Below are 24799 nucleotides of genomic sequence, written 5' to 3' on the forward strand. Positions count from 1 at the left end.
TTTTTCATTTTTATTTTATTGTTTTGATCTAGTAACAAAAGTAGCACAAAAGGTGGTACTCGTAAAAAAGGCAGGACAGGCTTCAAGAAATCTTCTGCTGAAGAAAGCCAAAAATGTGCAGCAAGAACAAAAAGGCTGCTTGAAGTGAAAAAAAAGAAACTGCATTAGTCATTTATAATTATCAAAATATTCTTTTAAAGAAACAAAACTCCCTTAAGACATGCAGATTGGTAAGAAAAGAAAGACAGTTTTCCGCAACTTACAATCTTAAAGTACGTTTGCTGAAAAACAAAGAGCAGTTGAATTAGAAGACAAAAAAGTTAAAAAGCATGGTCTACGCCAACAAGGAAGAACCAACCAACCACTGCTGAGGACCAGAGGAGGGCCCCCCCCCAAGACACCCATCAAAATCCACAAGTGGGATTAGCAGTGTGGTGTCACAAAACCCAAGAAAAATACAAAACAAGAATTACAAAAGAAGTAAACAGTTTTGCCAGAGTATCAAAAACCAACAATACCACATACCACCAAGAATAATAAGTCATTAACCTTTCATTTCCAAAGCCTGTAGATTAGAAGATCCAAAAATCCAGAGGTGAGAGAACTCCAAGAAAAAGAAAACAAAAAAAAAAAAAACAATAAAGGGAAAAAAAACATTTCTGTAATTTTTAGGGGGGGACACATCATTTTCAACTTTACGAAGTTAAAAGAAAAAAAAGGATTGAAGAAGAACAAAAATAAAAACCTTTTATGAAAGATAAGACAAAAAGAAGATAGTCCATGTTGTCTTCTGCATGTCTGCTACTGTTCTCCAGACCATCTTGGCTTTGGTCCAGGACAAGAACAGCTAAGGAAGAAAAAAAATGATCTTTTTTTGCTCCAGTTGGACAAAAAAAAGAGGAAGGAAAAAAGAAAAAAAAAGAAGAAAAAGAAGAAGAAGAAAAAGAAGAAGAAGAAGAAGAAAAAGAAAAAAAGAGGGACAAATGGTACGCTGTGACTGGGCTATGGCCAGAAGACCTGGATATGCTTTCTTTGAAGCATATCACAAATCAAATTATTGTTTCTTTTTTTTTTTTTTTTTCAATGAACAAACAAAAAAGGGAAAGGAAAAGGGAGTGTGCAGAAAGAAAGGTCACAATATGAGAGTCACTGATCATAACCAAACAGGACAAAGGAAAAAAAAAATCAGATGATGGACATTTCTGTGGTTTGTTTTTTTTTTTTTTTCCCTTAAAAAAAAAAAAAAACCAGGACAAAGATGAGAGGGATGAAAGGACAGAAAGAATGAGTAAGATCATTCTGTGAACGTTAGTTCAGCACTCTTACCTCTTATTGGTGTACCACCTGGGTGGATAATATGAATGCAAATAAGATTAGAAAGAAGAAGCATTAGTACGAGAAGAAGGAGGCTAGGGCTTTGGAAGAAGAATCAAATTAGATTTACAGAATTAAATAAGGTCTTAAGAGAAACTTGAATTACTATACTGTTAAAACAGGAATATATTAGATAGTATTATCAGGTTATAAAAGCAAGTTGCATTGTACCACAAAGGGCAAAGGCTACAATTGGCTGCATTGCCATTCTCAGAGTAGCATCTGAGTTCTTAGATGTCTGGTTATAGAGGGTTAGATATATATCGAATATGCCTCAAATACTTAAAGGAAACTTTACAAACTTTACTTATGACATAGTTTAGGAAAATATTGGAAATTCTATTTAAATATATATATAAAAATCTATATATATATAAAAAGTGGATACACTGAAGGCTATCTCAAAACAAACACTGTAGTTTAGGCTGGATTATGGCATTTACTGTTCTACAGCTACGTGATACATGTGTACTGTTTCTTTTAGGTGTTGCTATGACTGATAAGACAACATTTCTGTGAAGGTGTGCGTGTGCGCCACTATAGGGATCTGGTGACTACACTGACTGTTAGTAAAATGCATGCCATGCATTTTAAGAATAATAATAGTAATCATATAATAATCATAATAATCATAATAATCATAATAGTCTGAATATGGAAATTAGTGGGGGTGAAGTGCGCTTCAGAACTAAGCACTTACCAATAGATTCTGGAGATTTAAATACGGAGAGAAGAAAGACAGCATAAAAATATTATTATATTCCTTATAATTTGGTACAAAGTTTTCAGTTAAAGCTTTATATACTAAATCATCTATGTCACATGTGAAAAATTAATTCTTAATTTACATTAACAGAAGGTTAATTTACACAGTTCTGCTGACAACAAGCAAAAAGTCAGTTAACAAGACGATTTAACATCACAGGACAGGTCAAAAGCTGAGAATTCTGGGAAGACACGTGATTAAACAACTTAGATTCTACAATGATATCTACTACAGTTGCCAAAGAAAAAAGCTCATTATATCCCAATTATCTTATTTAGGGATAAGCTTTAAACTTTATAAATTTAGAGTTGTTTTTTTTTTTAAATCTACAGAGAGCAAAAGAATAAACTAGGGCAGGAGGAGTGAAAGAACTACTAGGGAGGTGCAAGGGGCAAAGAGAAAGAGAGCAGCAAAAGCTGGATTCTACACCAAAAGCAGACTTCTGTAGATCCAGAATATGTAGGATTCATAAAGCTTTAGCATGGGCGCACACTACTGTGGCTAAATGTGTTGGAAAAATGCTCAGCCAGCAAAAAAAGTTTATTCCATAGATTACCCAAGGATTTCTTTTCCTTTTTTTTTTTTAAATTTTCTTTTTAAGGTATAATTGTGCATGGGAAAAAGTATTGTGTTTTATGTATTTGTGAGAGGAAAGAAGATGTGTCCAAACTGTCTAATCTTTGGTGGAGTCAAATGTGGAAAAGACAGCACAAAACACATTTTAAATTTTAATTAAAGTGTCTAATGCAGGTTTTGGTTTTGATGAATATAACCATTGGTACTCCTTGCAATTTCTGAATGAAGTCCAATGTTGAAATAAATTTGTTAAAAAAAAATAAAAAGGAAAGAAGAAAGAAAGAGGAGAAAATGGATCCATCAAGTACTGCAAAAAGCAGTAAAGAAAAAATTATCAAAAAGTACAGTCACAGCAGTGAGCAATGTGGAGTAAACAGAAGCTGCAAAACACACAGAGACAGACTCTAGAAAAGGCTATGACAACATCACAGACATGGACAACACACTCAGTAACACAGAAAAGAGAGGAGGAAGAGAAATTATTACCTATAAATAAAAATTTAAAAAAAAGGAAGAGAAAGAAAAGAAAGAAAAGGTGAGAGAGAACAACTCTGGCCATTAGTGAAAACAGTTACAAGACCCTACCTGAGCGTAACTGCTTGATGCGGCCATTGTTGTTGCTTGTGTCAACAGGTAAAAAATCTTTGAACCAAGTTATTTCGGGGTCAGGATTGCCACTGGCTGCACATAGCATGGTAGCTGTACGAGTTCGTTCAACCACCTTCAGCTGTGGGCCCATATCAATGGTGGGGAAACCTCGGGGAATTTGATCCTCTGCAAAAGAAAAGTATGATTTGAAGGATTTCACATTAGTTACATAGTAACTCATGAAAGCCCCAATCACCACCCTGCTTAACGTACAAGGGTTCCCTAATTGTTTGTATGCAAGGAACTGTGCAAAAAACAGATACAAAAAACAGATACACAGGCAGTATTTTTGGTAACTTACAGTGATCAAAATGCTGATACAAAATACAATGTTCATAAAAAAGCGGCTACAAACTCTGTACTTACTTATAAAATGCATTACGTTGGCATAGATACTGTATGTAGTGCATAATCATTAGACTCCCACTATGGTACTTTACAACACTGATGTTGCTTTGCTTGCGAGAGTCCTTATTATTTTACGTGGAATGTTGAATTACCACGCCTATCAACAACAGGGAAAAAACCCTTTCTTTACATGAGACAAGTACATAGGGAAGTGTAATCATGCAGTATAGGAATTGGCCAGGGACTTAGGAGACCCAAGCTATACTTCTTGCTTTTGTTGTTATTACCTATGTGATGTTGGTCTTAACATTTAATGTCCCTGTGCTTCAGTTGTCCACCTGTAAGATGGGTATGACAGTGCTTTACTGCTACAGAGAAGTGCTGTGAGGATGAATGCGTTGTAAGATTGCAAAGCATTGAGAAACTCTAAACATTGGAGCTATGCAGATATCAAAGTTAAAGTGACAGCACATTCATAATGATCTTGAATGGATACAACTGTGTCAACTAAAACACTCAGATATGGTCAAAAATCCTCACCCTAGTGCAGTCAATAGTGAAATATTAAGAAATATTGAACAAGAGCAATTTGCCTTCTTAAGATGATACACCCTAGCTAGTAACACTGGAAGCACAGTGGGATCAGGCAATTTCTCAGAAATCAAGTTAGCATAGGTAAAAGAATCTATTTGAATTACATCATCTTGCTCATAATTTCCATTAAAATGGCAAAAATATTTTTACTGCAAAATAATTGCTATTATTTCAGTTCAAAAAGGACAAGCAAAAAAGATCAAAGAAAGGATCAATACTAACTATAAAACACATATCTTATTAAATGTTTTGATTGGTGGTTACTGACATGCAATTGATTAAAGGATAAAATTAACTTAGAAGAAATTGTTCAATGTCAACTCTCTTTCATGAAAAATGTGTCATATTTTCAAATAGTTTCAGGGAAGTCTTCAGATGTTTCTGAAAAATGTATAGCAAGCAAGTACATCCTGTAAATCTTTGCAGTTCCTGGGGTCTGCTGTTGCTCACAAGCTAATTAATTGCTTGAAATACAAATGCAAATAGATACTACTCTGGTACAGCAAACACAATTCTCCAGGAAGTTTGCATAACTTTCCAGAGCTAGTATTTCTACCAATCAGCAGTTAAGTGTGAAATCCTTCATTAGCTATAGGTTCTTCCCAAACAAAGGTATGTTTCATGTCTGTTTATAAACATGAAGTCTTTACTTTGGGAGTAACTGACAAGATTTGACTTGTGACACAGAACAGCATTTTTATGATCTGACCTTTCCTTTCCTACTTGGCTCGTACAGAAAACCCTGGAGTCCCTTTTGCAAATACATAAGTGTACAACAAAGATAATCTATCTCAAATACTAATAGGATGGAGCAGTAAAGAGCTTTCCTTTCTTATTTTTAATAAGGGTAATTAAATTCCATCCATCCCCCTTATGCATAGAATCTCTCTGAATGAATGCTCTTCATGAAATTTTCATGAGAAACATCACAATGTAACAGATTCAAATAGCCAGAACTGGTATATTTTTGACAGTTGTGGCTTGTTTCCAATCTGGCTTTCAGGTATTTGGCAATAAAACCCAATATTCAACATAAAATGGACCGGGGAAATAATGAAATTTCTAATTGGAGTGCTTATCACAGTAGATTTAGTTTTTAAGATGTTAATTGCTTTTTTTCTCTCTGAGTTTATCAGTGATTTGTAAAAAACTGTCTTTACATTTTGATTATACCAAGTTTGACAGATCATCAAACACACTGTGCAAGAGAACTGAGCATCAAATCAGTGGACAACTCTCTCTCAGCCACAGTAAGAGAAAAGTAACTATTAGAAAATTTTGATATATTGTTAGCTCTACAATTTTACATGAGGTGAAAAGAAAAATATTTTTTACTGCTCATTAATATGCTCATTAGGCTCTAAACCATAGTATATACCACTGTTCCCTATTAATATTCAGTTCTAGTGAATTAGCTTCCAATTCATCAACAATTTAAATCAGACTGACCTTCTCAAAGCCATTTGGTACTGTCATTTTGAGAGGCCATTAAAGGGCAGATTTCTCTGTCCTTGTGCTTAGTGAGTCATACATGTAATACATATTTTGTTTAGGATGACAGATACAAGAGATTTAGAAATAGAGCACATTCTTTGGATTTGTTAGGTGTCTTAACAGCACTGCATTCCATTACTGGCATTAAGAGGATGCCTTCAGTACTGTGCTAGTATCATTTCCAATTGCTGGAAGAGCTCTACAGAAGTTATTTTTCACCCTATGTATGATCTGAACAGCATAGAGAGGCAATTAGAAAGACTGGTTACCACATGAACCCTTAAGAGAGAATGATATGAAACGGCCTTGCCTTGTTTCCCATCATAGTTGTTCTTAGTATTTCTAAACTGCCTGTCTGTGTATTCAGTCTGTTTGACATTGCTCATCTGTAAACAATGTTCTTGAGATTCCTGCCTCTGCTGCCAGTTTTATCAAAGTGGTAATTGCTTCCCTTCCAAGCAGCACATATGGAAAAAGCACATTAACCTCTACATTCAGATTTCAGTATAAGTATACCTACAGACATTGTCCAACACATAATTTCACGTGTTGCTGCACACCTGTCTTAGAGGTGAGCCTGCCCTCACAAATGCAACAGCATTTAGAGTAGAGACTCAAACTCAGCTTTTATGGGAAAACAGTAGTTTTGATGGAGTGGTATCTTGAAAATACCAACAAGTTAAATTATGCTCTACCACAAAGAAACCATACTTACCTTTAAGAGTACCTACTGAAAAAAACCTCTGAATATAGCTGTGCCACAACTATATACCATAAACTCTGTTCTGCTCATCCTTTAACTGTGTTTTCTCTCATCTTAAAGGAAAAAGTGTGCTGTTGCAATCTCTCTTTTTTAAATGACATAATTCTTTCATAAGATTTCAGGAACCTCCCAAGCTATGTCTGAAGGTGTACTGTCAACCCTACGTATACACAAAAACTGGATCCAAAGAAAGAAGAGGATTTCATCCAAATCCAGTACAATGGATTTAACTCTTCATGATAAACCTACCCAGGTGTACAACACGGCTAACAGAAGAGAAAAACAGTGATCTTCATCCAACTTTTGTGCCACACCATCTTAACATTTTGACTACTTTTCCCGTAAAAAGCTACTTTCAGATCATGTCTAGGCCCTGCTGGCAGCAAAAAGAGTGGCAGCTTTTAGAAACAGATTGGGTCTTAAAGTCTTAAATTCTTCATAGCTACCTTGCTGAATCACTTTGGCAATCAGCATCGTGTTTTAACAAGACAGACAGAATAGTGTGAGTAATTTTCTCAGTTACAGTTCATTATGATAATATTACTATGATATGGATATGAAGTGCAAATGTGAAGTACCCAAAGCAAATTGTGATGACTTTTGTTGTGAGTTATGGGGTATAAAAGGCAAGGTAATAGCACCAGGGTCCAAGATTGGACAGTTGACATGAAAATTGGGTAATATTTCTGTTAAGTATTTCCTTCCACATTAACTATTTGCACCGTCAAAACACCCATGTTCCAGAATATCCATATTAACCTGTAGTTATATCTGTGTAATCTGCCTAACTAAAATACATACTCAAAGTGTTTCACTGTGCCTCTTAAAAAATGTTGTCCTATGTGAACTAATTATTCTCATTGTGGAAATGGAGGGTGGTTCTCCATTCTATCCAGAAAGAAAAAAAAATGTCAAGATTCACTGATAGCTTTGCCACAGGCAAATTTTAGTCATTCTGTAGCTCACAGAATAAAAAGGCACACATGGAGTATTCCCAGAATACACTATAGATACTGAAGATAAACTGCCGCAATAAAGTTTGTTATTTCAAAGAACAGTGTAAATAAAGCTTTTATTTTCACTATTCCAGATGGCAGCAGCATATAATTTGCACTGTTTTGACATCATGACCATATTATTCAAAATCATTCTTCCTGCAACTGAACTGAACGCAGGATTGAGAACAGTAAAATCAAAGAGAGGAGGGAGTAAAATCAACATTTTGCAGCAAAGTTAGTATTCTGTACTATTACTGAAGAACTATGCATATGAATAAATTGAAAAATAAAACCAAAGCCGTTTATACATGAAAGACTAATTTGGATTTAAAAGATATAAAGCATCAGAAAAATGGCAGTCAATAGACATTATTCCTATTGAAATATTTTACAGGGTAAATTTTGCCAAAAAAGTAATTATGAACACACAATATTTTTTTTTTGCCAGGGTCCTTTGTTCAAAGCTGCTATATCCAAATAAATACTTTTACTTAGTGGTTCTGTAAGTCAGTAAAGGAAGGTAATGGTTACGCTGTAAGAATAGATCTAGGTATCTGTTGGGATTTCTCTTAAATTTTGTGCAATTATACCATACAAGGAAAGGAAATTAGACACTGATAAGATGATCAGAGACTCACTAACAGTTAGTAAATATTCAACAAGAGAACAGCTGCCCATACCATCCCACTAAAAACCATGCATTTAAAAATATTCTTCATATATTGAAGAGATGTGCAAAGTACTTCCGATGCAAAAGAAAACAAATTTGTTTAGTAGGTCTGTATGCAATTACCCCGCAAATTGCAAAGTAATGTCTATATAACAGAACATAGAGCCACTTAGACTGAATTATCATTTGCATTAATGTTGAAGCAGCAATTTCACATTGCATTAAGTCAGTTAACATTCATTGTTATTAGCATTTAGCCTTAAATAAGTTCTCTGTTTTAACAAATGAGTGCATTGAGCCTTTGAAATTAGATATCTTCATAAAGACATGAAAATGGAAAAAGGAATTTGCACCTTTTGGCAGTTCTCAAAATCTGCTAAATTAAAGACTGCGCATAGCAAGCTCTTTCCAAAGTGACCTGTCTCACTCACGTGAACAACGAAATATTTCTCACTCTCCTTTAACAATGACATTCCGAATGACAAGAATTAACATTTGGAGAGTCATCACTCATATGAAAACACAAGCCAAGCCTCAAAATAAGGGTTTATTCTCACACTTGCACTCAGGCACTGTCATAGCTGATAGCACAGCATACCATCTGAACATCATACGGCCAAATTTGGTTACGACTGAACTTTTGGATGTCTGTTCTGCTTACTGGGAACGGAAAGGGAAATACAAAAGGCTGTGTCCTAATAAAAAAAAAAGTAGGGAATCCAAGAATCCCTGCCAGATGTCCCTTCTCTAACATAAGGAGAGGACTCAGCCAGAGTTATGGTAATGAAACAAAGGCAGAGAATGTGAAGTGGTGTTTTAAGTGCAGGGTATCATATATTTAGGAAAAGAAACACTAAACTTCTGAAGTGGAGAGGATACAGCATCCCACATATTTCCATATGCAAATGTTCACAAGAACAAAACTATGTATTTTGCACTGGTGAATAAAAGACAAGAGGATGGCAAAAGGCAGCGATATGAATTTCTGTGATTACCATTTCTAATTTGAGGCTTAGTTTCCAGACAGAGTTAGGATTTAGATTACACTAAATCAGGGTTAAATTGGGGCTTGCCAAGAATGCGGATTAGGAAAATGCATGATTGCTCTATCTAGTCAATATTTTTAACATACTAGTATTTGTGGGTTTACATCCTCCTTACTTTCATTTGAAAAATAAAGGGGAAACAATAACAGTAGCGCAGTGATGGCAGTCTTTGCTTTAAGCTTTAATTTTTCATATCACACACAGTTTTATGGTGCAGTAAATAGTGAGATCAGCAGCAGGTTCATTTGTACACCAGAGCATATTCATTCTTAAGTATAAAGCAATAAATCATCACAATAAAGTTGTAACATACTAATTTGAACTGAGAAGGGGCAGAAGCATCTTGTTTTTGCTTCACCAAAGAGGACAAGAAAGAAAAAGTGAGCACTCTGGCAAAGAAGCTGTCAGACCATACAGTCCCCTTCTTCCTCCTTCCTCCCCATTTGCACTACATGTCTAAACCTGGGCCTAACCTAAAGGGGTGATAATACTGCCTAAGACAGTCAAACGAACTCAGCTTGTGATCACAGCCATTTCTGTTACTGATGTTACACAGCCTTCAATGAGTTGTTTCCTCAATGCCATAGTCTTACTGAATACTTTTTGCAGCCTACATACTCCGCAGCCCAAAAAGACAACTATAAACTATACTAACTGCATGAATGTCACAGCTGCAAAATTTAAGGACTTGACAAAGGAACTGTAGTGGCAAAACCATCAACTTTGTTTAAGTCTTATTTTCAAAGGTGAATAATACTATTTTTTGCATTTCTAGCTCAGCATCAAACTTGTGCATTTTAGAAAGAGAAAGGGAAGAATTTTCACTTTGATAAGTGGGAAGAAAGGTGCCCCAGAAGGCCTACAGTTTGGTCCCTTAGAAGAAGGAAATAAGAAGTAAGGGTGATAAAATTGTATCCCTCAAGTTTTGACAAAAGCTGCTTGGGTCAGGACGTTAAAAGCACTTTTGGTGCAGTGAATTAAACAGTAAGTTATTCAAGGTAGAGGCTATGCATTCCAACTGTTTTTTATGGTGCCTGGCACAACAATGCACCCATACAGATGTAGCAATTTGGATGTTATTGCGGTATTTCAATAAATAGCAAACATAATAATGAATAACAAACAATGAAAGTGCTATTATTGCTGAAGAGAATGAGAAAAAAGAGATATGTTGTCAGAACAGACAATGAACTCTGGAAAAATGCAGTTAAAGAAGTTAGCCCTTGAAACTCAGTATTATTGAGCATTACACTAACGTTACCGGTACAAAACATGCACAGTTTTTCTACATCCAATGCAGCATTCATCTTCATTGATCTGAAGAGCATGCTTAAAACATTGATAACACTTACATGACTGTAAAAAAATAAGACATACAGTAGCTTCCCATTTTGGTGGTTTGTTTGCTTTCTTTTTTTTTAGTCTTTCCACCACTATGAATGCATGTCTATCAATTAAGAAAATGCTGGATGAGACAAAGAATATGCAAGACAACAAAGCAATGCCTTATAACATGTACCCCTAATATTTATGAGCAAAAGACAGAATCCAAAGTGCTGGCAAGTGTTAAAACACATGACATGTTTGAACATGTATGAATCTTTACAAGAAGCAAGAAAGTATTTCTTTATGAGTGGATGGTGAAGTTCTTCCCTGGTGGCCTGGCTATGGAGGGAACGGGTATGCTCTAGACCTCACTCTTCATCTTCCTGAATAAGACGGAGGCATCCCTCTCACCTCTCATGCCCACCTATGGCAACATTCTCTCTCTCTCTCTCACAGATACTGAGAAGATGCCTAGGGATCTGTTAGCAGGGAAGGATAGGCGTAGGAGAATAGGAGAGACTAGATATGAATTTCTTTTTTGCTTGGGGTAAGTTTCACCATTTAAGTCGAAATAGCTTTGAGGAAGCATCCACACAAGGAAGTTAGAAGGTATTTTCTTCTGGGGGCAACACAGCCATTCATTTTTGTCCTGAAAAAATAGAGAAGAGCTTTCTCTGTACCAGAGGACACACATTGGTTAAAACCCAGCTTTCCCACAGTTCTGTGTCCAAGTTCAATAATTACTGCTGGCTGATAAATGCCCTTTAAGGTAGTATGAGTAATGAGTAATGAGTACGGACTTACACAGCAGAACCTCATATTAACACTTAACAGTTTACATGTGGGTGAAGACATATACCTAGTAACATACAAATGTTACTATTTCTAAAGCCTAAGGCAGAGGTTTTCCTCTGAGAAAGACTCACAGGTTCATGATGACACAAACATAGTTTTGCTATGGATTATTTTGCTCCCAAAAACAAATGTTAGAACTGGCTGTGGCCTGAGACTTCGACTTCTACCTGAAATTTTGCTGCTGCCCTAAACTGAAGTAAATGGGACTAGTCTGGGATTATCATGTTTCACATTATAATAGAAAGCGCTGTTTTCATAGATGATAGATAACATCTGTACTCTGAGTTACTGCGTGGAAGAAAATACTCAACATCCCATCACGCCTTCTAGCACGGCGGAGGCCTGCTTCTGAAGCAGGCACAGAGGGCCTGGTGATGCAAGGCAGCGCTTGTGCTGGTCTGCTGAGAGCTAGCACTTGCGTTCTTCCAAAGCATTTTTCACATTAATAAGCATATGGCCTTGAAAGAGCTATTGTGAACTGTTGTGAACTGAACTGAGCAAACTCAAGCAGGCTTTCTGCAAGACTAAAGGAGAGAGATGTACTTTAAACATGATGCTTTCACATTTGTCTAGCAACAGCAGCTAATATTTCTCATGGAACTGTAAATGAGGTATGGCGTGGGGATTCATTCGTAAGATGTTGAACACAAAACAAAAACGGATTTACTCAGCTTTGCTATAACTCTTGCTGCAATTTACTCGACTAATTGCACCACAAATTACATTGTCAGTAATCTGAAATAGGATCTTGGCTTGGCACAGGAGCATTGATGTTAAAAAGTGTTTTTTAAAACGTTTTTACATGCTAAGCTCAAGGTTCACACCTGTAAGCCCATCATAATTATTTTAACTAATTATGAAATTCAGTGCTACCTCTAAAAAATATAACGAAATCAAAATCATGATGGGCAGTGTAAAATGACATTTATTACAGTCTACAGTCTGAGTAAATATCTCCAAATTATAAATAAAAAATGCCATTAACAATATTTGTGAGCATTTACTTACTAAATATTAAATTGATTTTATGTAGAGTATAGGTAAGGTTTTTGTTTTCCCAGTTTCTTTTTAAGATGATTTCTCACCAACTTTTGCCCAGCTGATCAAAGATGACGCTAACAACGCAAGATGTACTTTCTAGAAAAAGGGGGGGGGGGTGGTGGTGTTAGGTTTTTTGGGTTTGCTTTGTTTTGTTTTGGTTTTTTATGAAAGAAATTTCTGCAAAGGAAAATGATGATTTGTTAAGACAGGTACAGAGGTTTCAGTTCCAGTGGAATACTGTACTAGCACGGACAAAAGAAGTAGCTGTTCAGTGTAGCAGGAAGCCATGGGCCTAAATGAGTGCTGGGATAATGTTTGAACAGCGCAGTGCGGTTGCCGGAAGGCCAAGGGAGACATGGTGTCAGGCGGGGGGGGGGAACAGTGTGCCTGAGAAGGAATAGAAAGAATGTTTCACCCTATGGCAGCTATTTGCAAATTCATCACTAACTGTTCTGTGAAAAACAGTTAATGAAGTCAAACAGCTGTGGAGAGCCAGTTCCTCCCTTGAAACAGAGTGTGACAGACTAAGCTTAGCATAGCATTGTATATGTCAAGTACATCAAAAATCAGTGTAAGCACAAAAGACCTCCATGCCAACTCTGCAGACAGACTTAACACATGATAAGTTGCATGAAGAAGGCACAAATGAAGAAAACAAAGTGCTTGAAAACAAAAGATGTGAATCTGTCCAGTGGTGAATTACCACTCTGTGAGAGGCCCTATGCCACAGAAGCAACACGAACAATTGACTGAGAGTGCCAGGGTTGTGTCTGATTTCAACAATGGAAACGTTTCTCCTTGGATTTAGTAGTAATAACAGCTGTCATCCATTTTATAACTAGATACAAAACTCAATTCTTTTAGAGAAAAGAGATCGAACCATTTTTCCTGTAGGCTGGAGAGGTAGGCATGAAGATTATTATATGCACTCTTTAGAAGCAATTGGGAGCAGGTCAGATGTTATAGTAATTGAGAAATAATTTCTGCTGCTAAATGAATACATAGCAATAAATCTTTTGACTACGCAACAGTATTTCAATATTTTTTTGTACCTGAAGAATGCTTAAAAATCAATCTGTGCATGCTCAACATCTTTCCGCTTTTATTTTATTAAGGCATACTACTTTGAATAAGTGCTACAACATAATCTGTTCTGAGTATTAACTGAAAGGGTAAGACTGGGATTATAAAAAGAAGGGTTGGTTGGTTTTGACTTTTCAGTAACTTCCAGCTCCTTTGGCACATGAGGAAAACATCTTGCTAATATAGAGCTAGCTTTTTTTTTTTGGTGTTCTTGCTCTAAATACTGCGCTTCTGGAAAAGGTTTGTCTAAACTGTTTATCCTGATGTATCAAAACCTTTCTGAAGAAGATGATTTTCAACCTTGAATATGACGTATCTGAGCCTTCATATTATTACAGGACCTGATGCAGGTATATGTGTCCATAAACACTGTTATCTCCAAAGTCCCACCTTAACACCTTATTTTCCTTTAAAAACCGACCAACAAGCCACCCTGAAAGAGCACCACCACGAGCCTCGAGAAAACCATTCTCTTGAATTTTGGCCTTAAAAATCTCCATGCTTCTACAAAGTAAGAGAAAAATCTTTCTCTGTTTATCAGGTTTTGTAAATGATTAGGCCAACATTTTCCAAGGTAAATATTCAACGTCACTTTATTACATGTCTTTTTGGTATTTAGTAGCTGGGTTTGCACAAAAGTCAGTATCATGGAGATCACAGCTGTAGAAACACTTCCACAAAGTTCTTGCCTGAACACACTGGAAATCTCCCTCTGCACCAAAATGTCTGAAAGCTCTTAGAAGCTATCAGCAAGTACCTGGCAAATTTCCACATCTCTGTTGCTATGCCTGTGATCATCTTTACCAGTTCATGTAGCAAGTAGGATGACATGAACTGCTGATGCTAACTTAAGTCTTCAAAAGAAGATCAAAATAATGGCTTTGCCAGATGATCTCCTGCTGGTCTTGAACAACTGCCAGCTAGCATACTTAAGTGTTTCTATCAGTTTTAAATGAGCTCACAGAAACCATCATTCTCACAACAAAATAAAATAAAATAATAATAATTTAAAAAAGTATTCTTAATTTATTTTGTGCATAAATTTAGGCACAAAGCCTTTTGTTCCAGAAAAGGAGATGAAAATTCCTTAAAAAGTATCTTAGATTAGTCTCCATGAAAAGGAAAAATAAATCCAACTACCAGCTGTAAATTATTGTTTCCTGTTTCAAACTTAATGCAGGGCATCAGAAACTATAAAGGGTTTAAAAGTCAGGACACATCAGCTGCAAATCGGGGCACTAATTTTCTAGTGATTCTGAGTCACAAAAAAGTATATATCCATTATCTAGCAGCAAAATATGTAGTAATGCTAAATAAACTTATGCACAACATATGGAAGGCCAACAAGTAACTTTGTGTAAATTATGTGATTTCTTCTGAGTATACAGGATTAGCTAGAGAAGCTTTCAGAGATCTCCTTCTGTCCTATCTTTTTAACCCCTGGGTAAAAGTTCTTTTCAATGAAGGTAACAAAAATAATTTTAATAGCTATTATTTATGTAACATGATTTTGAACATTTCACAAAGCAAACTTATCCATTGTAGTGAAAAATGGGTAGAGTTACATCTCTATAGCTCCATATAATTAGAGTGGATTTTTCAAATTTCATAATTAATTCCTTTTTTTTACAGTATTTAGTTTTATCATATGAAAGACAGTGAGAGCATTCACAGTATTTCTGAGTCTAAAAAGCACCTGCTCCAAAACAGTTTTAATGATAAAACCACTACACATTAAAAAAAAAATTCAAAATCAGTTTTGCATCATTCTGTAACATTGCATAACTGTAAAAATTAGGAAAAAAACAGTAGTGCTCTGTATTTCTTAAACCTAGGCAGTCTGTTCCAAATAATCACATGCAGAAAATCATTTCTTGATTGGCTGCCAATGGCTTTAAAACTTTTTCATTACATAATTTATCTAACTTAAAGCAAATGAGTAGTCTCATTGAGAAAACTGACTGTAATGGAACTATTTATATACTTAAGTATGCTGCTGAACCAACTGTCACATTTTCTAAATTCATTGCCATTTTATTTCATAGGCTATTTCTTATTATGCTTTCTTCCTACTCCAAAAGCAAATCAGATCATTTACAAATTTTCCCCCACACATGACAAATATTACATTCTCTTTCTCTATAAGGGAAATCAACTTGTATGCATATCACTTATCTGTCTGAAGATTCATAAAGCGCTGTTTAGATTTTATGGTGAGTGCCATAAAAATTTAGGCATGCATCATCAAGAACACTTCATTTCACCATGGTATTTGGGCTAGTTCTTATGCTAAGCAGATACAGCATTGCAGAGAAAGAAATTATTTTCTAATATCATGGGAAGAACAAGGAAGCCATTTAATGTGTGTTCATATTGCTAACCATCATGCTTCATAGGGCCTGAACAGGTAGCCATTTCATGCAAGCAACACTGAAAGTTAGTTACCAGAAAATCAAGATAAAAGACCAAAAGGTAATTTTCAAGTTGATGTTTTGGCAGTGCAGGTGGACTAACATGCACATGTACAAACCCTGATTAAAAGTGCCACTGGATTTTATCACCATTCATGGTTAATAACTCTCTTTCTTTTAGCTCATGATAGTATGCTAAGACAAACAGCGCTGAGCTTTTAGCACTACACCAAAGTATCTGCTGAGTATTAGCTAAATGGTAAGATTAGCACTACCACTTGCTTTAGCAGCTACATGTTAGTTGGACTACCTTTGTTATTTAGAGGTTATAAGATTGAAAGTTCACAGCTGGAGGTTGTAGGGAAGTAGGCAAACAACTACAGTCCCCGTCAGTATAAGATGTTAGTTTAACAATTATTACAATAAAACACACACGGTTTCTATTCTTCTCTTGATGTGCACATAATACTAATTAACTTTAATAGGAGTTACAGAAGTGTATCAAAAGAATAGATGCTATAAAACCTAGAATTCATTTTTAACACATGAAAACAGTATTGCACCTGTTTGTACAAAAACCTCACACAGAATGCTCTATAAATTGAATAGCACCTGTAATAATACTATTAACAGTGTTAAAACTGAGACATTCATTTTATATTGATTTTATTTTACTATGCCCTTAGTGTTTTAAGTGATTTTTGTTGTATATAAATTTATTTTCTTATAGTAAGGTTCTGTTTTACCTTTCCATATTTTTCTCTTAAGTAGTGTAACGAGTTATCTTTACTTCTGTTAAGGCTATGGACATGAATGCTTAGAAGATACTTACTGAGTTTTATGCTTTGGTCTTGGTATTTTTACTCTGGAGATGAGTAGCTTTTAGAACCTTTTTTCCCTTTTTTTTTTTTTCCTTCCCAATTTTCTTTCAGCAGAGAAGTCTTTCAGTCAGTGTTTAGTCTTCTCTTCAAAACTGCCTCCCCAGAGAGTTGTAACTACTTGTCAATCTCCCAAAAGCAAAGATGAGAATTTAAAGCACTCCCTTTGTTTCAGCTGCAAAGTTAACTCCTTATTCCCCTCCCGCTGGTATACAAAAATTTCACTTGAACTTGCTGGTGCTCTCAACTTTGGTTATTTGCCTAGAGCCTCAGTGACTCTAATGCTTTTTAGTTGCAGAGGGTTTCTGCTGAGGGCTACTGAGCCAATGCAGTACACCTCCTATTCAAGTGTATAGTGCTGGCATATACTTTCTGCCAGTGTGTTGTGGTGAGGGGTTTGCTGTTAGCGTGTGCACCGTCTGCGGTTAGCACCAGAGGAGAGTAAGACTTAGGAAGATTCTACTGCGGGTTATGAAGTTCTGGTGAGGATGGATCTCTTTATCTCCAAGATGACCGCTCTCCCCATTTTGGTATTGCTTTAATGTGTCAGACAAACTGATTACTTGCAGCACTGAATACGAGAAGGCCACTGAATGAGATTTAGTGGCACCACCACTGTTTTCGAGCGTGACAATTTACTTTTCCATTTCTTAGCCTACTGTTTATGATGAAGGTCCCACCTATGAAGCTGTTTAAGAGATGTTTGGGTGTGTACTGCCTTGTAAGAAGTAGGTACAGAAAACAATTATGATGATGCAGATGCTTTCCACCTTTTCTAAGATGTTCTTCATGTGCAAAGGGACAGCTAAGCTCACTCACAATTTGGTGGGAAACAGATAATGGTGTGTGCCAGCCTACTACAATATAAAGGGTAAAAGACTGTGGGTAAACCTCCCAGAATAATTATAAGCATGCAATTCTGAAAGAAGAACCGATAAAGATAGATACAACATGTGCAATATGACTATGCATGTGAGATACTTGTGCGCAAACTCAAACCAGCCTAATGATCACATCTGCATGCAAACGCCAAAATTCAAATGTGATGAAGACGTATGAGGTACTTAAAAACTGAAAAAACAAGCCTCAGTTTGTTTCTGAGCAGTGAATGTAATAACAGCGTAATCACCCCACAGATATTAAGTCATTTCATGTTTTCCAAGTTTAGTAATACCGTATTTTATTGCGGGTTTTTTTTCACTTTTTTACAAAAAATTCTAGCTAGTAATAGAACATTAAGAGCAAGAGATAGTTTCTCTTTCTTTTTGTATACAAATGTAACTACCAAATGCTAAGAAGTCACACTTCATTTCAGTGATTCTTAATGCTTAATGAACAACTTTGTAAATGATTATCAGATAGAGTCACAGAAATGAAAAATTTCCTTAGATCTTATTCTACCATTTCTAGAATTATTTCTTAATTTACTTCATGTCCACTCTAAATTAGCATCATATCTTGGGGGAAATGCAAAATATGGCAGAAAATATAGAAAAGAAGTGTTTGGATATAGCCAGACACAGATTGCTGCTTGTGAACTTGAAGCTCACAAATGACAAGAATAAAGAAATAGATACATAATCCTATAAAGTCCTATAGAGGACTAGCCTTAGTAACCACTTTTAATCAGAATGTTAGCCATTCATTTTGGCTAATGGCTGATTCATTTTACTTTTTCTATCATTTCAGAGCAAAAAGTCCTTCTAAAAACAGCAGTAGAGATTTTCAAAAAACAGAGAAAATAAAAAGCTTATCCTAGAAACACCTAAACATTTCAGGCTGACTTCAGAGAAGCAGTATGTCACTTCTATGTTTTAATGAAGAAAACCAGAAAGACGGATGATGACTACAGCGAGCGAACCTACATATTAGAAAGAACAGGCTTCCTTACGAGGCACGCAGCCAGTACACTCAAACTTAAAAACAGATCAGCTTCATGTGGCCTCCTGTTGTGTTTCAAGGAGCAAGACACTGGATGACACTGTTTTTGGGAAACAATATCCAGATTAGATAAAATACTTTGAGCTCCTCAACAGCATGGAAGGGTTGAGACAAGGATGTCTGCTTCTGTATCTCCTACTCATACTAAGTAGCACTTGCAAGGAGTTCTGTAGCCTTCCACAGGACTGTTTTAAAGTACCACATCTATGAGCAAATACTATTTTAACAAGCAAATGACCAATAATGCATCAAACCCTGACATAAGTTTAAAAACAGTGGGTACAATCCTGGAAAACAAAATCAGAATTCGTAGCAAAAGAGAGCTTGTGTACTATGAAATGCTCTCAGAATCTAGTGAACAGCTCTGTGGTTCATTTTCACAGCCAGCTGGTCTATCACAAAAAAAATGATTCCGTGTTCTCTGTGTAGTTATTACTCATACACATGAAATAAATGTGTTCTATCCAGGGTTTTCACTCAAATCACCACTCAGTACCTCTCAACAATACTCTCTTTCAAAACATCAATGGAATCAGGGCTGAAGCATCTCAATTTGTCCCAAGATATAGAAACTGACCTATAAAGGCATTGCAATTGAAAAGTAACAACCCTTGAATTTCTCAGTGCTCCCTGTGAGATGCAAGAGTTCAAGTAGTTCACCTACTTTAAAACCCTCTACTGTTCTTGCCAATTAACTCAATTTGACACCACACTAAAAATCTGGAAATAAGTTACCTGTTCTCAGAGATTTTAGAAAAATGTTCCACGAACTCACATTACCAAATTTACCATAAACTTTGTGGCATAGAGATTTTAGAGGTAGCCCTACCTCCAGATGGTCACAGGTAACAGAATTTCACTTTGTTGATCCTAATAGCTTGTGGCGCACAAAGGAGCATATCTGCCCTGTGGTCTGTCTACAGTAACCACTGTTTTGTTTCCTGCTAGGTGGAGGAAAGACAATTCTAGTGAGGAAGTAGGTAGAGTGTCCAAGACTGACTTTGCAAATTCCTTAAACAGTTCCAATTTTTTGGTTAAGTATAATACATACCTATATTCTTCAGTAATATCTCATTCTTGCTTTGGAAGTACTTAAGTACTTTGGAAGTACTTAAGTAAAAAAATTCTGAACTGGGTTTTAAGGTTTTAAAGGTCAGATCTTCATTTTTTATAATGAAGATCCTATTGCGATGGCAATTTGTGTCAGTATTTTTTTTTCTCTCTACACCAATGAATATAATAAAACACCTTCCAACCAAATACCTCTACAGAACACAGTATGGTGCTTCTCTTCCCTCTAAAACAAACAAAACCAATCCAAATAATCCAAATTTTTTATGAACTTAGAACAGAATGTAACGTTATTGAGCACTGTAACTTTGAGCATAAGAAAGCAGGAAAACAGCATATTCAACAGAATAAAAAAGCAGACCTGTGTTTCATTTTTTTCTTCCCTTCATATATTATGCCATGCACAGTAAAACTGAATGGGAAATATGCTACCAGTCTTATAATATCACAATATTTCAAAGATGCAGAAATTCATTACAACTTCTGTGCAGAGTCTAGATCAGCACATTTAACCTCTTTGATCATATCTTTACTGGGAACTTCTTTTCGTCTCTAATTATCAGTATTATTCTTCCTCTGCAGATTCTTTAGCAGGCTTTGTGAATTTAATCAGAATCACTCCATTCCCCTGTATGATTAAATTTAAGCACATTCTGATTTCATCCTTAGTATGGTTCAAGCTGATATCACCACTTACAATAGCTGATCCTGATTTTTAAGCTTGAAAATGCTATGAAATCTAACTGCATACCATGTTTTACAATCAGCTCTTTTAAGAGATCATGAGACATACAAATTCACATCCTCAGGTTCACTGGCTACACTGATAGGCAAAATACAGAGAGAAGGGATGATACAAATGAAAGACTCCTATAAAATTAGAATGTCTTGTCATTGACAATGAAAATAAAATATTTTGTTATTCACAGTCAAAATACTTAAAAGGCACTTCACCTCTCCACATGCTGACCATATACTTTGTTATATATTTGCATAAAAGGTTTTACAAATTGATTTTCATATGTGAGATTTTAAATGACTTGTCTGCATTTTTTATTGAGTAGGTGAAAGAGATTTTCTGTCTGTAGCTTCTGAAAAGGAGATAATAAAATGGCAGCTGTTCTGAAAATTCGCAGAAGGAATACAGCAGGGTTCCTCCATAACCATGGGTGACCTGAAAAAAATCTGTCAGGACTGATTTGTTTTTCCACTTTCCCTATAAGAAGCTACGTTACAAAAACCACACAAAAATCTTCACATGGATTATCACCTTCAAATATTCAGTTACAATAATGGTGAGAAAATCAGATAATCATCGGGTCACAAAGCATATATGTTTTTGGTATTGCTCAGGGAATACCAAATCAAATCTCATTTTTACTGCAACATACTGACAAGGTAAGTAGAGTTCTGGAAATAGCAACAAAACTTATGAAGCACCTGAATGAAGTAATTCTTGTGCAAGCTTAGGAGACTAATGTTAGAGCTCTCTTAGCAAGTAATTAAAATAAATAGCAGTTCAGGAGGCAGAAGATGAGCACAAAAGGAGGACAGGTATGGGATGAGAAAGTCTTTCAATCAGTCACAAGCAGCATCAGAAAGTAGCTTAAGAGAGGAAGCAGTGGCTTCTTACCTAGTCTAATTTAATTAGGGGAATAGTGTATGTTTAAAAAAAGAAGCTAAAAGCAATAAATACAAAACCAGTATTTACTCAGTGGTACCATATATAAGAAAGATTGAAATATGGGCAATAAATGATAAATACTTCGCCAAACTCAAGAATCCTGGCTAAATTAATAAATTTGTTTATTGTATAGCCTTGGAGTTGATGAATGTAACTGATCTGCATAAACAGGCCCTAAATTTTCCATTTTGATGTTTCAGAATATTCTGTGATTTTGAGTCAGAATATGCACATTCCTAATACCCCTGTAACTGACACCCACTTCCCCCCCTAAATCTTCTTTTAAATCACACTTCAAAAGTGTATTATGAGTTTATTTTTATTAGTCTGGACATTTCCTTTCATTTAGGTATTATTTTTGCATTCTGTTATGAGTACCTGTAATAGCACATACAACATGAGCAACTCAGTGGAAGGGGCAAGTTTATTTCAATTCTGATGTCATATAATGCTTTCTGGGCTGTGAAACTGGATGTTTATATGCAGTGAGTATTTTTTATCAGTTGATTAATAGGTGCATTTTCTCTAGTAGCTTATATCTCTTCCATTGTAAAGGTTTTGTGGCAAGAACAGTGTCACCGTATAGGCTTGTAGAGTGTCCAGCACAATGCTGCTTCAATTTTGATTGGAAATATAGAAAGCTATTGTAACACAAATACAATATTTGTTGACTGAAATATTAGATAAATATATGACAGCTGATGAGACCATATTATTCTCTATAGGGATTTTGAATCTCCTGTTCTTTTCTTTTTATAAAACCTGAGTGCTGTTTGTGACAATGGAACACTTTCATTCATTCCACAGTGGAGCAAATGCAAAATAATGACTTAATATATGATAAGAGTACGGGTAGTGAGAATAGCTCTATTTTGGTAAATAAATTACTTTGAGCTATCACATGCCCCGAAGTAAATGGACAGCTGCAACAGTTTTCAGTAAGCTATTAGCGTGCAAAGATAAAATGATGTACTTTTGCATAGACAAAAGCTTGGTACAACGGCCAAAACAGCTGATTCGTTAGATTCAAGACTTCATGCAGACTGCTAGGAAAACTGTTTAACTTTACCTTTCAAACAGAGAGATGAGAATCTGACACAATTTAAAAGGCTATTTCTGGGCTGTCAATCAGAGCAGGCCAAGAGATGAACACTGTATTTGCAAGTTATCAGGAACTTGCCAAATGTAGACACAGAAATTAGGCTGCTACATTACTCTATGAAATTTGGATTACAGAAGTACAAGAAAAAAGAAAGAAAAGCAATTGGGAAAATAAGGACATGATCAAACATCAGGTCATAACACAAAAATGGTATCTGTGGTTTTTTTTTTTTCACTTATTTGCACTGATGAATGATTAAATAAACCACAATTATCTATTGAACAATAGCCTTCGAAGCAAGAAAAGGAAAATCATCAACATTTGCCTTCCATATCTAACAGGGACCTCATGTCTTGTAGAAAAACTAACATGAACAATGTTGTTAGTGCTGTTCAGCCAAGATGTATTGCTTTTCAGCAGGGTGAGATGCAAAATAATTTTTGTTAAAAAGAAAATTATATTATGTCACAATAATATCTTGTCTATTTGTTTTGAGAAGTGTCCTTGGAGATCAGAAGATTGAATTCCAATTAGATTAGCCTTTTGGATGCACTGTACACATTATCAAATGTAGCTGATTTTTAGTGGGATAGAAGAGAAAATATTCTTCCATGTACAGATTTGAAGATGCTTATGATCTTACATAATGAAAAAGACTGGAAATGGAAAACACCAACTAGGTCAATAATCTGCTTAATTCCGGATTCTTCCCAATGATCCATTTTTAACTTGGTTTTTCTTGTCACATTTTCACTATTCTTTGCCTGTGACTTCACATATATTATGTACTCCTTTATACTTCTCCATCCTGAAGCTTAGTGATACATATCCCCAATGTTTTCTATTATGAGTATCAGATTTTTCAAATTAATGAACACTGAGTGTATAAGTAGCTTTAACTAGCAACAAACTCGATTCTATTTTGGCTGATGTGCTTTGTTGCAACTTCACAGCCCTTACGATGGGGGAATTGTGAAAGGAAAGGTTAGACAAGGAATGTGGCTGTATTTTCATAGTCTAAGAATTCTCCTAAGCAATCTATTGACTCTTTTCCTTCTATTTCATCTGCTTTAGAGTGATTAAAAACCGACATGTCTTTTTAGAATAACATTATGGACGGGCCAGTTAACCAAGGACTAATTCTAAAATGGAAGGTACATATTATGATGTAAGGATGAACCAAAAAATACATGTAAAACTGAACTCTCATTAATGTGAGTTTTGAAAAATAAAAATTATCGAGAAAGAATTAAAGAAAAAAATCATATAATATTTTGAAGTCAAACTATTAAAACAACTCATCTGTCATAACAGAAACACTGCTGACTGTTATCACCGGCCTGTTTAATTCTTCAACAGTAAGTTCTTACGCAAATTTCACCCTTCCTTTTCCTTCCTTGAAAAGCTAACACAGCATATGAACTTGATCACTTCGTTTACCCTTTGTGTGTGTGGTATATCCTATTTTCTATCTTAGCTAATTAGATAAAAAGCTATTTTCTGCCCATGAATTAGCCTTCCAAAATTCATGTGTTTGGCATAAAATTCAGCAGAGGTAAAATGGATAGTAATGAAGTTGGGAAAACTTTGTACTTGCTTCTAATTCTTTTAGAATTACAAGCCTTTTTACATACAGTCCGGTCTGATCTATGACTTTGCCTTTGCTATCAACAAGGCTAAACCCCATTTTTGCCATTTCTCTCCTCTCACCCTGTCACTCCTTGCCTTCCCTTCCTCCCTTCCTTCTTTCCTCCCTCCCTTCCCTCCTCCCTCCTTCCTTCTTTTGTAACTGTCTTCATAAAATATCATGTAAGTATTACATAAAATTTTAGGGAGCTAAGAGTTTCAGAAAATCTTCAGTTATAGTTGGTGCAGTTATAGCTGAAGAACTGACAACACAGTAGGTTTGATGAATAGTAAGGCCCCAAGTAACATGGAATTTGGATGACTATTAAAATAGAAAATAGTAATTGTTAATAATAGCAAAAGTTTACCTATCATAATACCGTTTTTATTAGTAGTAATGATTCTTTGTTCAAAGACACAGACCTAGCTGGTGATCTATCAAGTTATAATATGCAACCAAATAGCTCTCTCCTCTTCTGATGGGGAAAGAGACAGTATTTTCCT

General features: G+C 35.6%; 1 protein-coding gene across 4 annotated transcripts in view; it reads right to left on the minus strand.

Moving 5' to 3' along the window:
• The window catches only part of PTPRD (protein tyrosine phosphatase receptor type D), a 386895-nt gene that overhangs the window by 144941 nt on the left and 217155 nt on the right, over positions 1-24799 (minus strand). For all 4 annotated transcript variants that reach the window (XM_075526932.1, XM_075526931.1, XM_075526929.1 and 1 more), the window contains exon 5: positions 3302-3490. In XM_075526932.1, coding sequence (XP_075383047.1) covers positions 3302-3490 — 189 coding nt within the window. The remainder of the gene's footprint in view (positions 1-3301; positions 3491-24799) is intronic.

The sequence above is a fragment of the Mycteria americana genome, chromosome Z (genome assembly GCF_035582795.1).
Source record: "Mycteria americana isolate JAX WOST 10 ecotype Jacksonville Zoo and Gardens chromosome Z, USCA_MyAme_1.0, whole genome shotgun sequence".
NCBI classification, from domain to species: Eukaryota; Metazoa; Chordata; class Aves; order Ciconiiformes; family Ciconiidae; genus Mycteria; species Mycteria americana.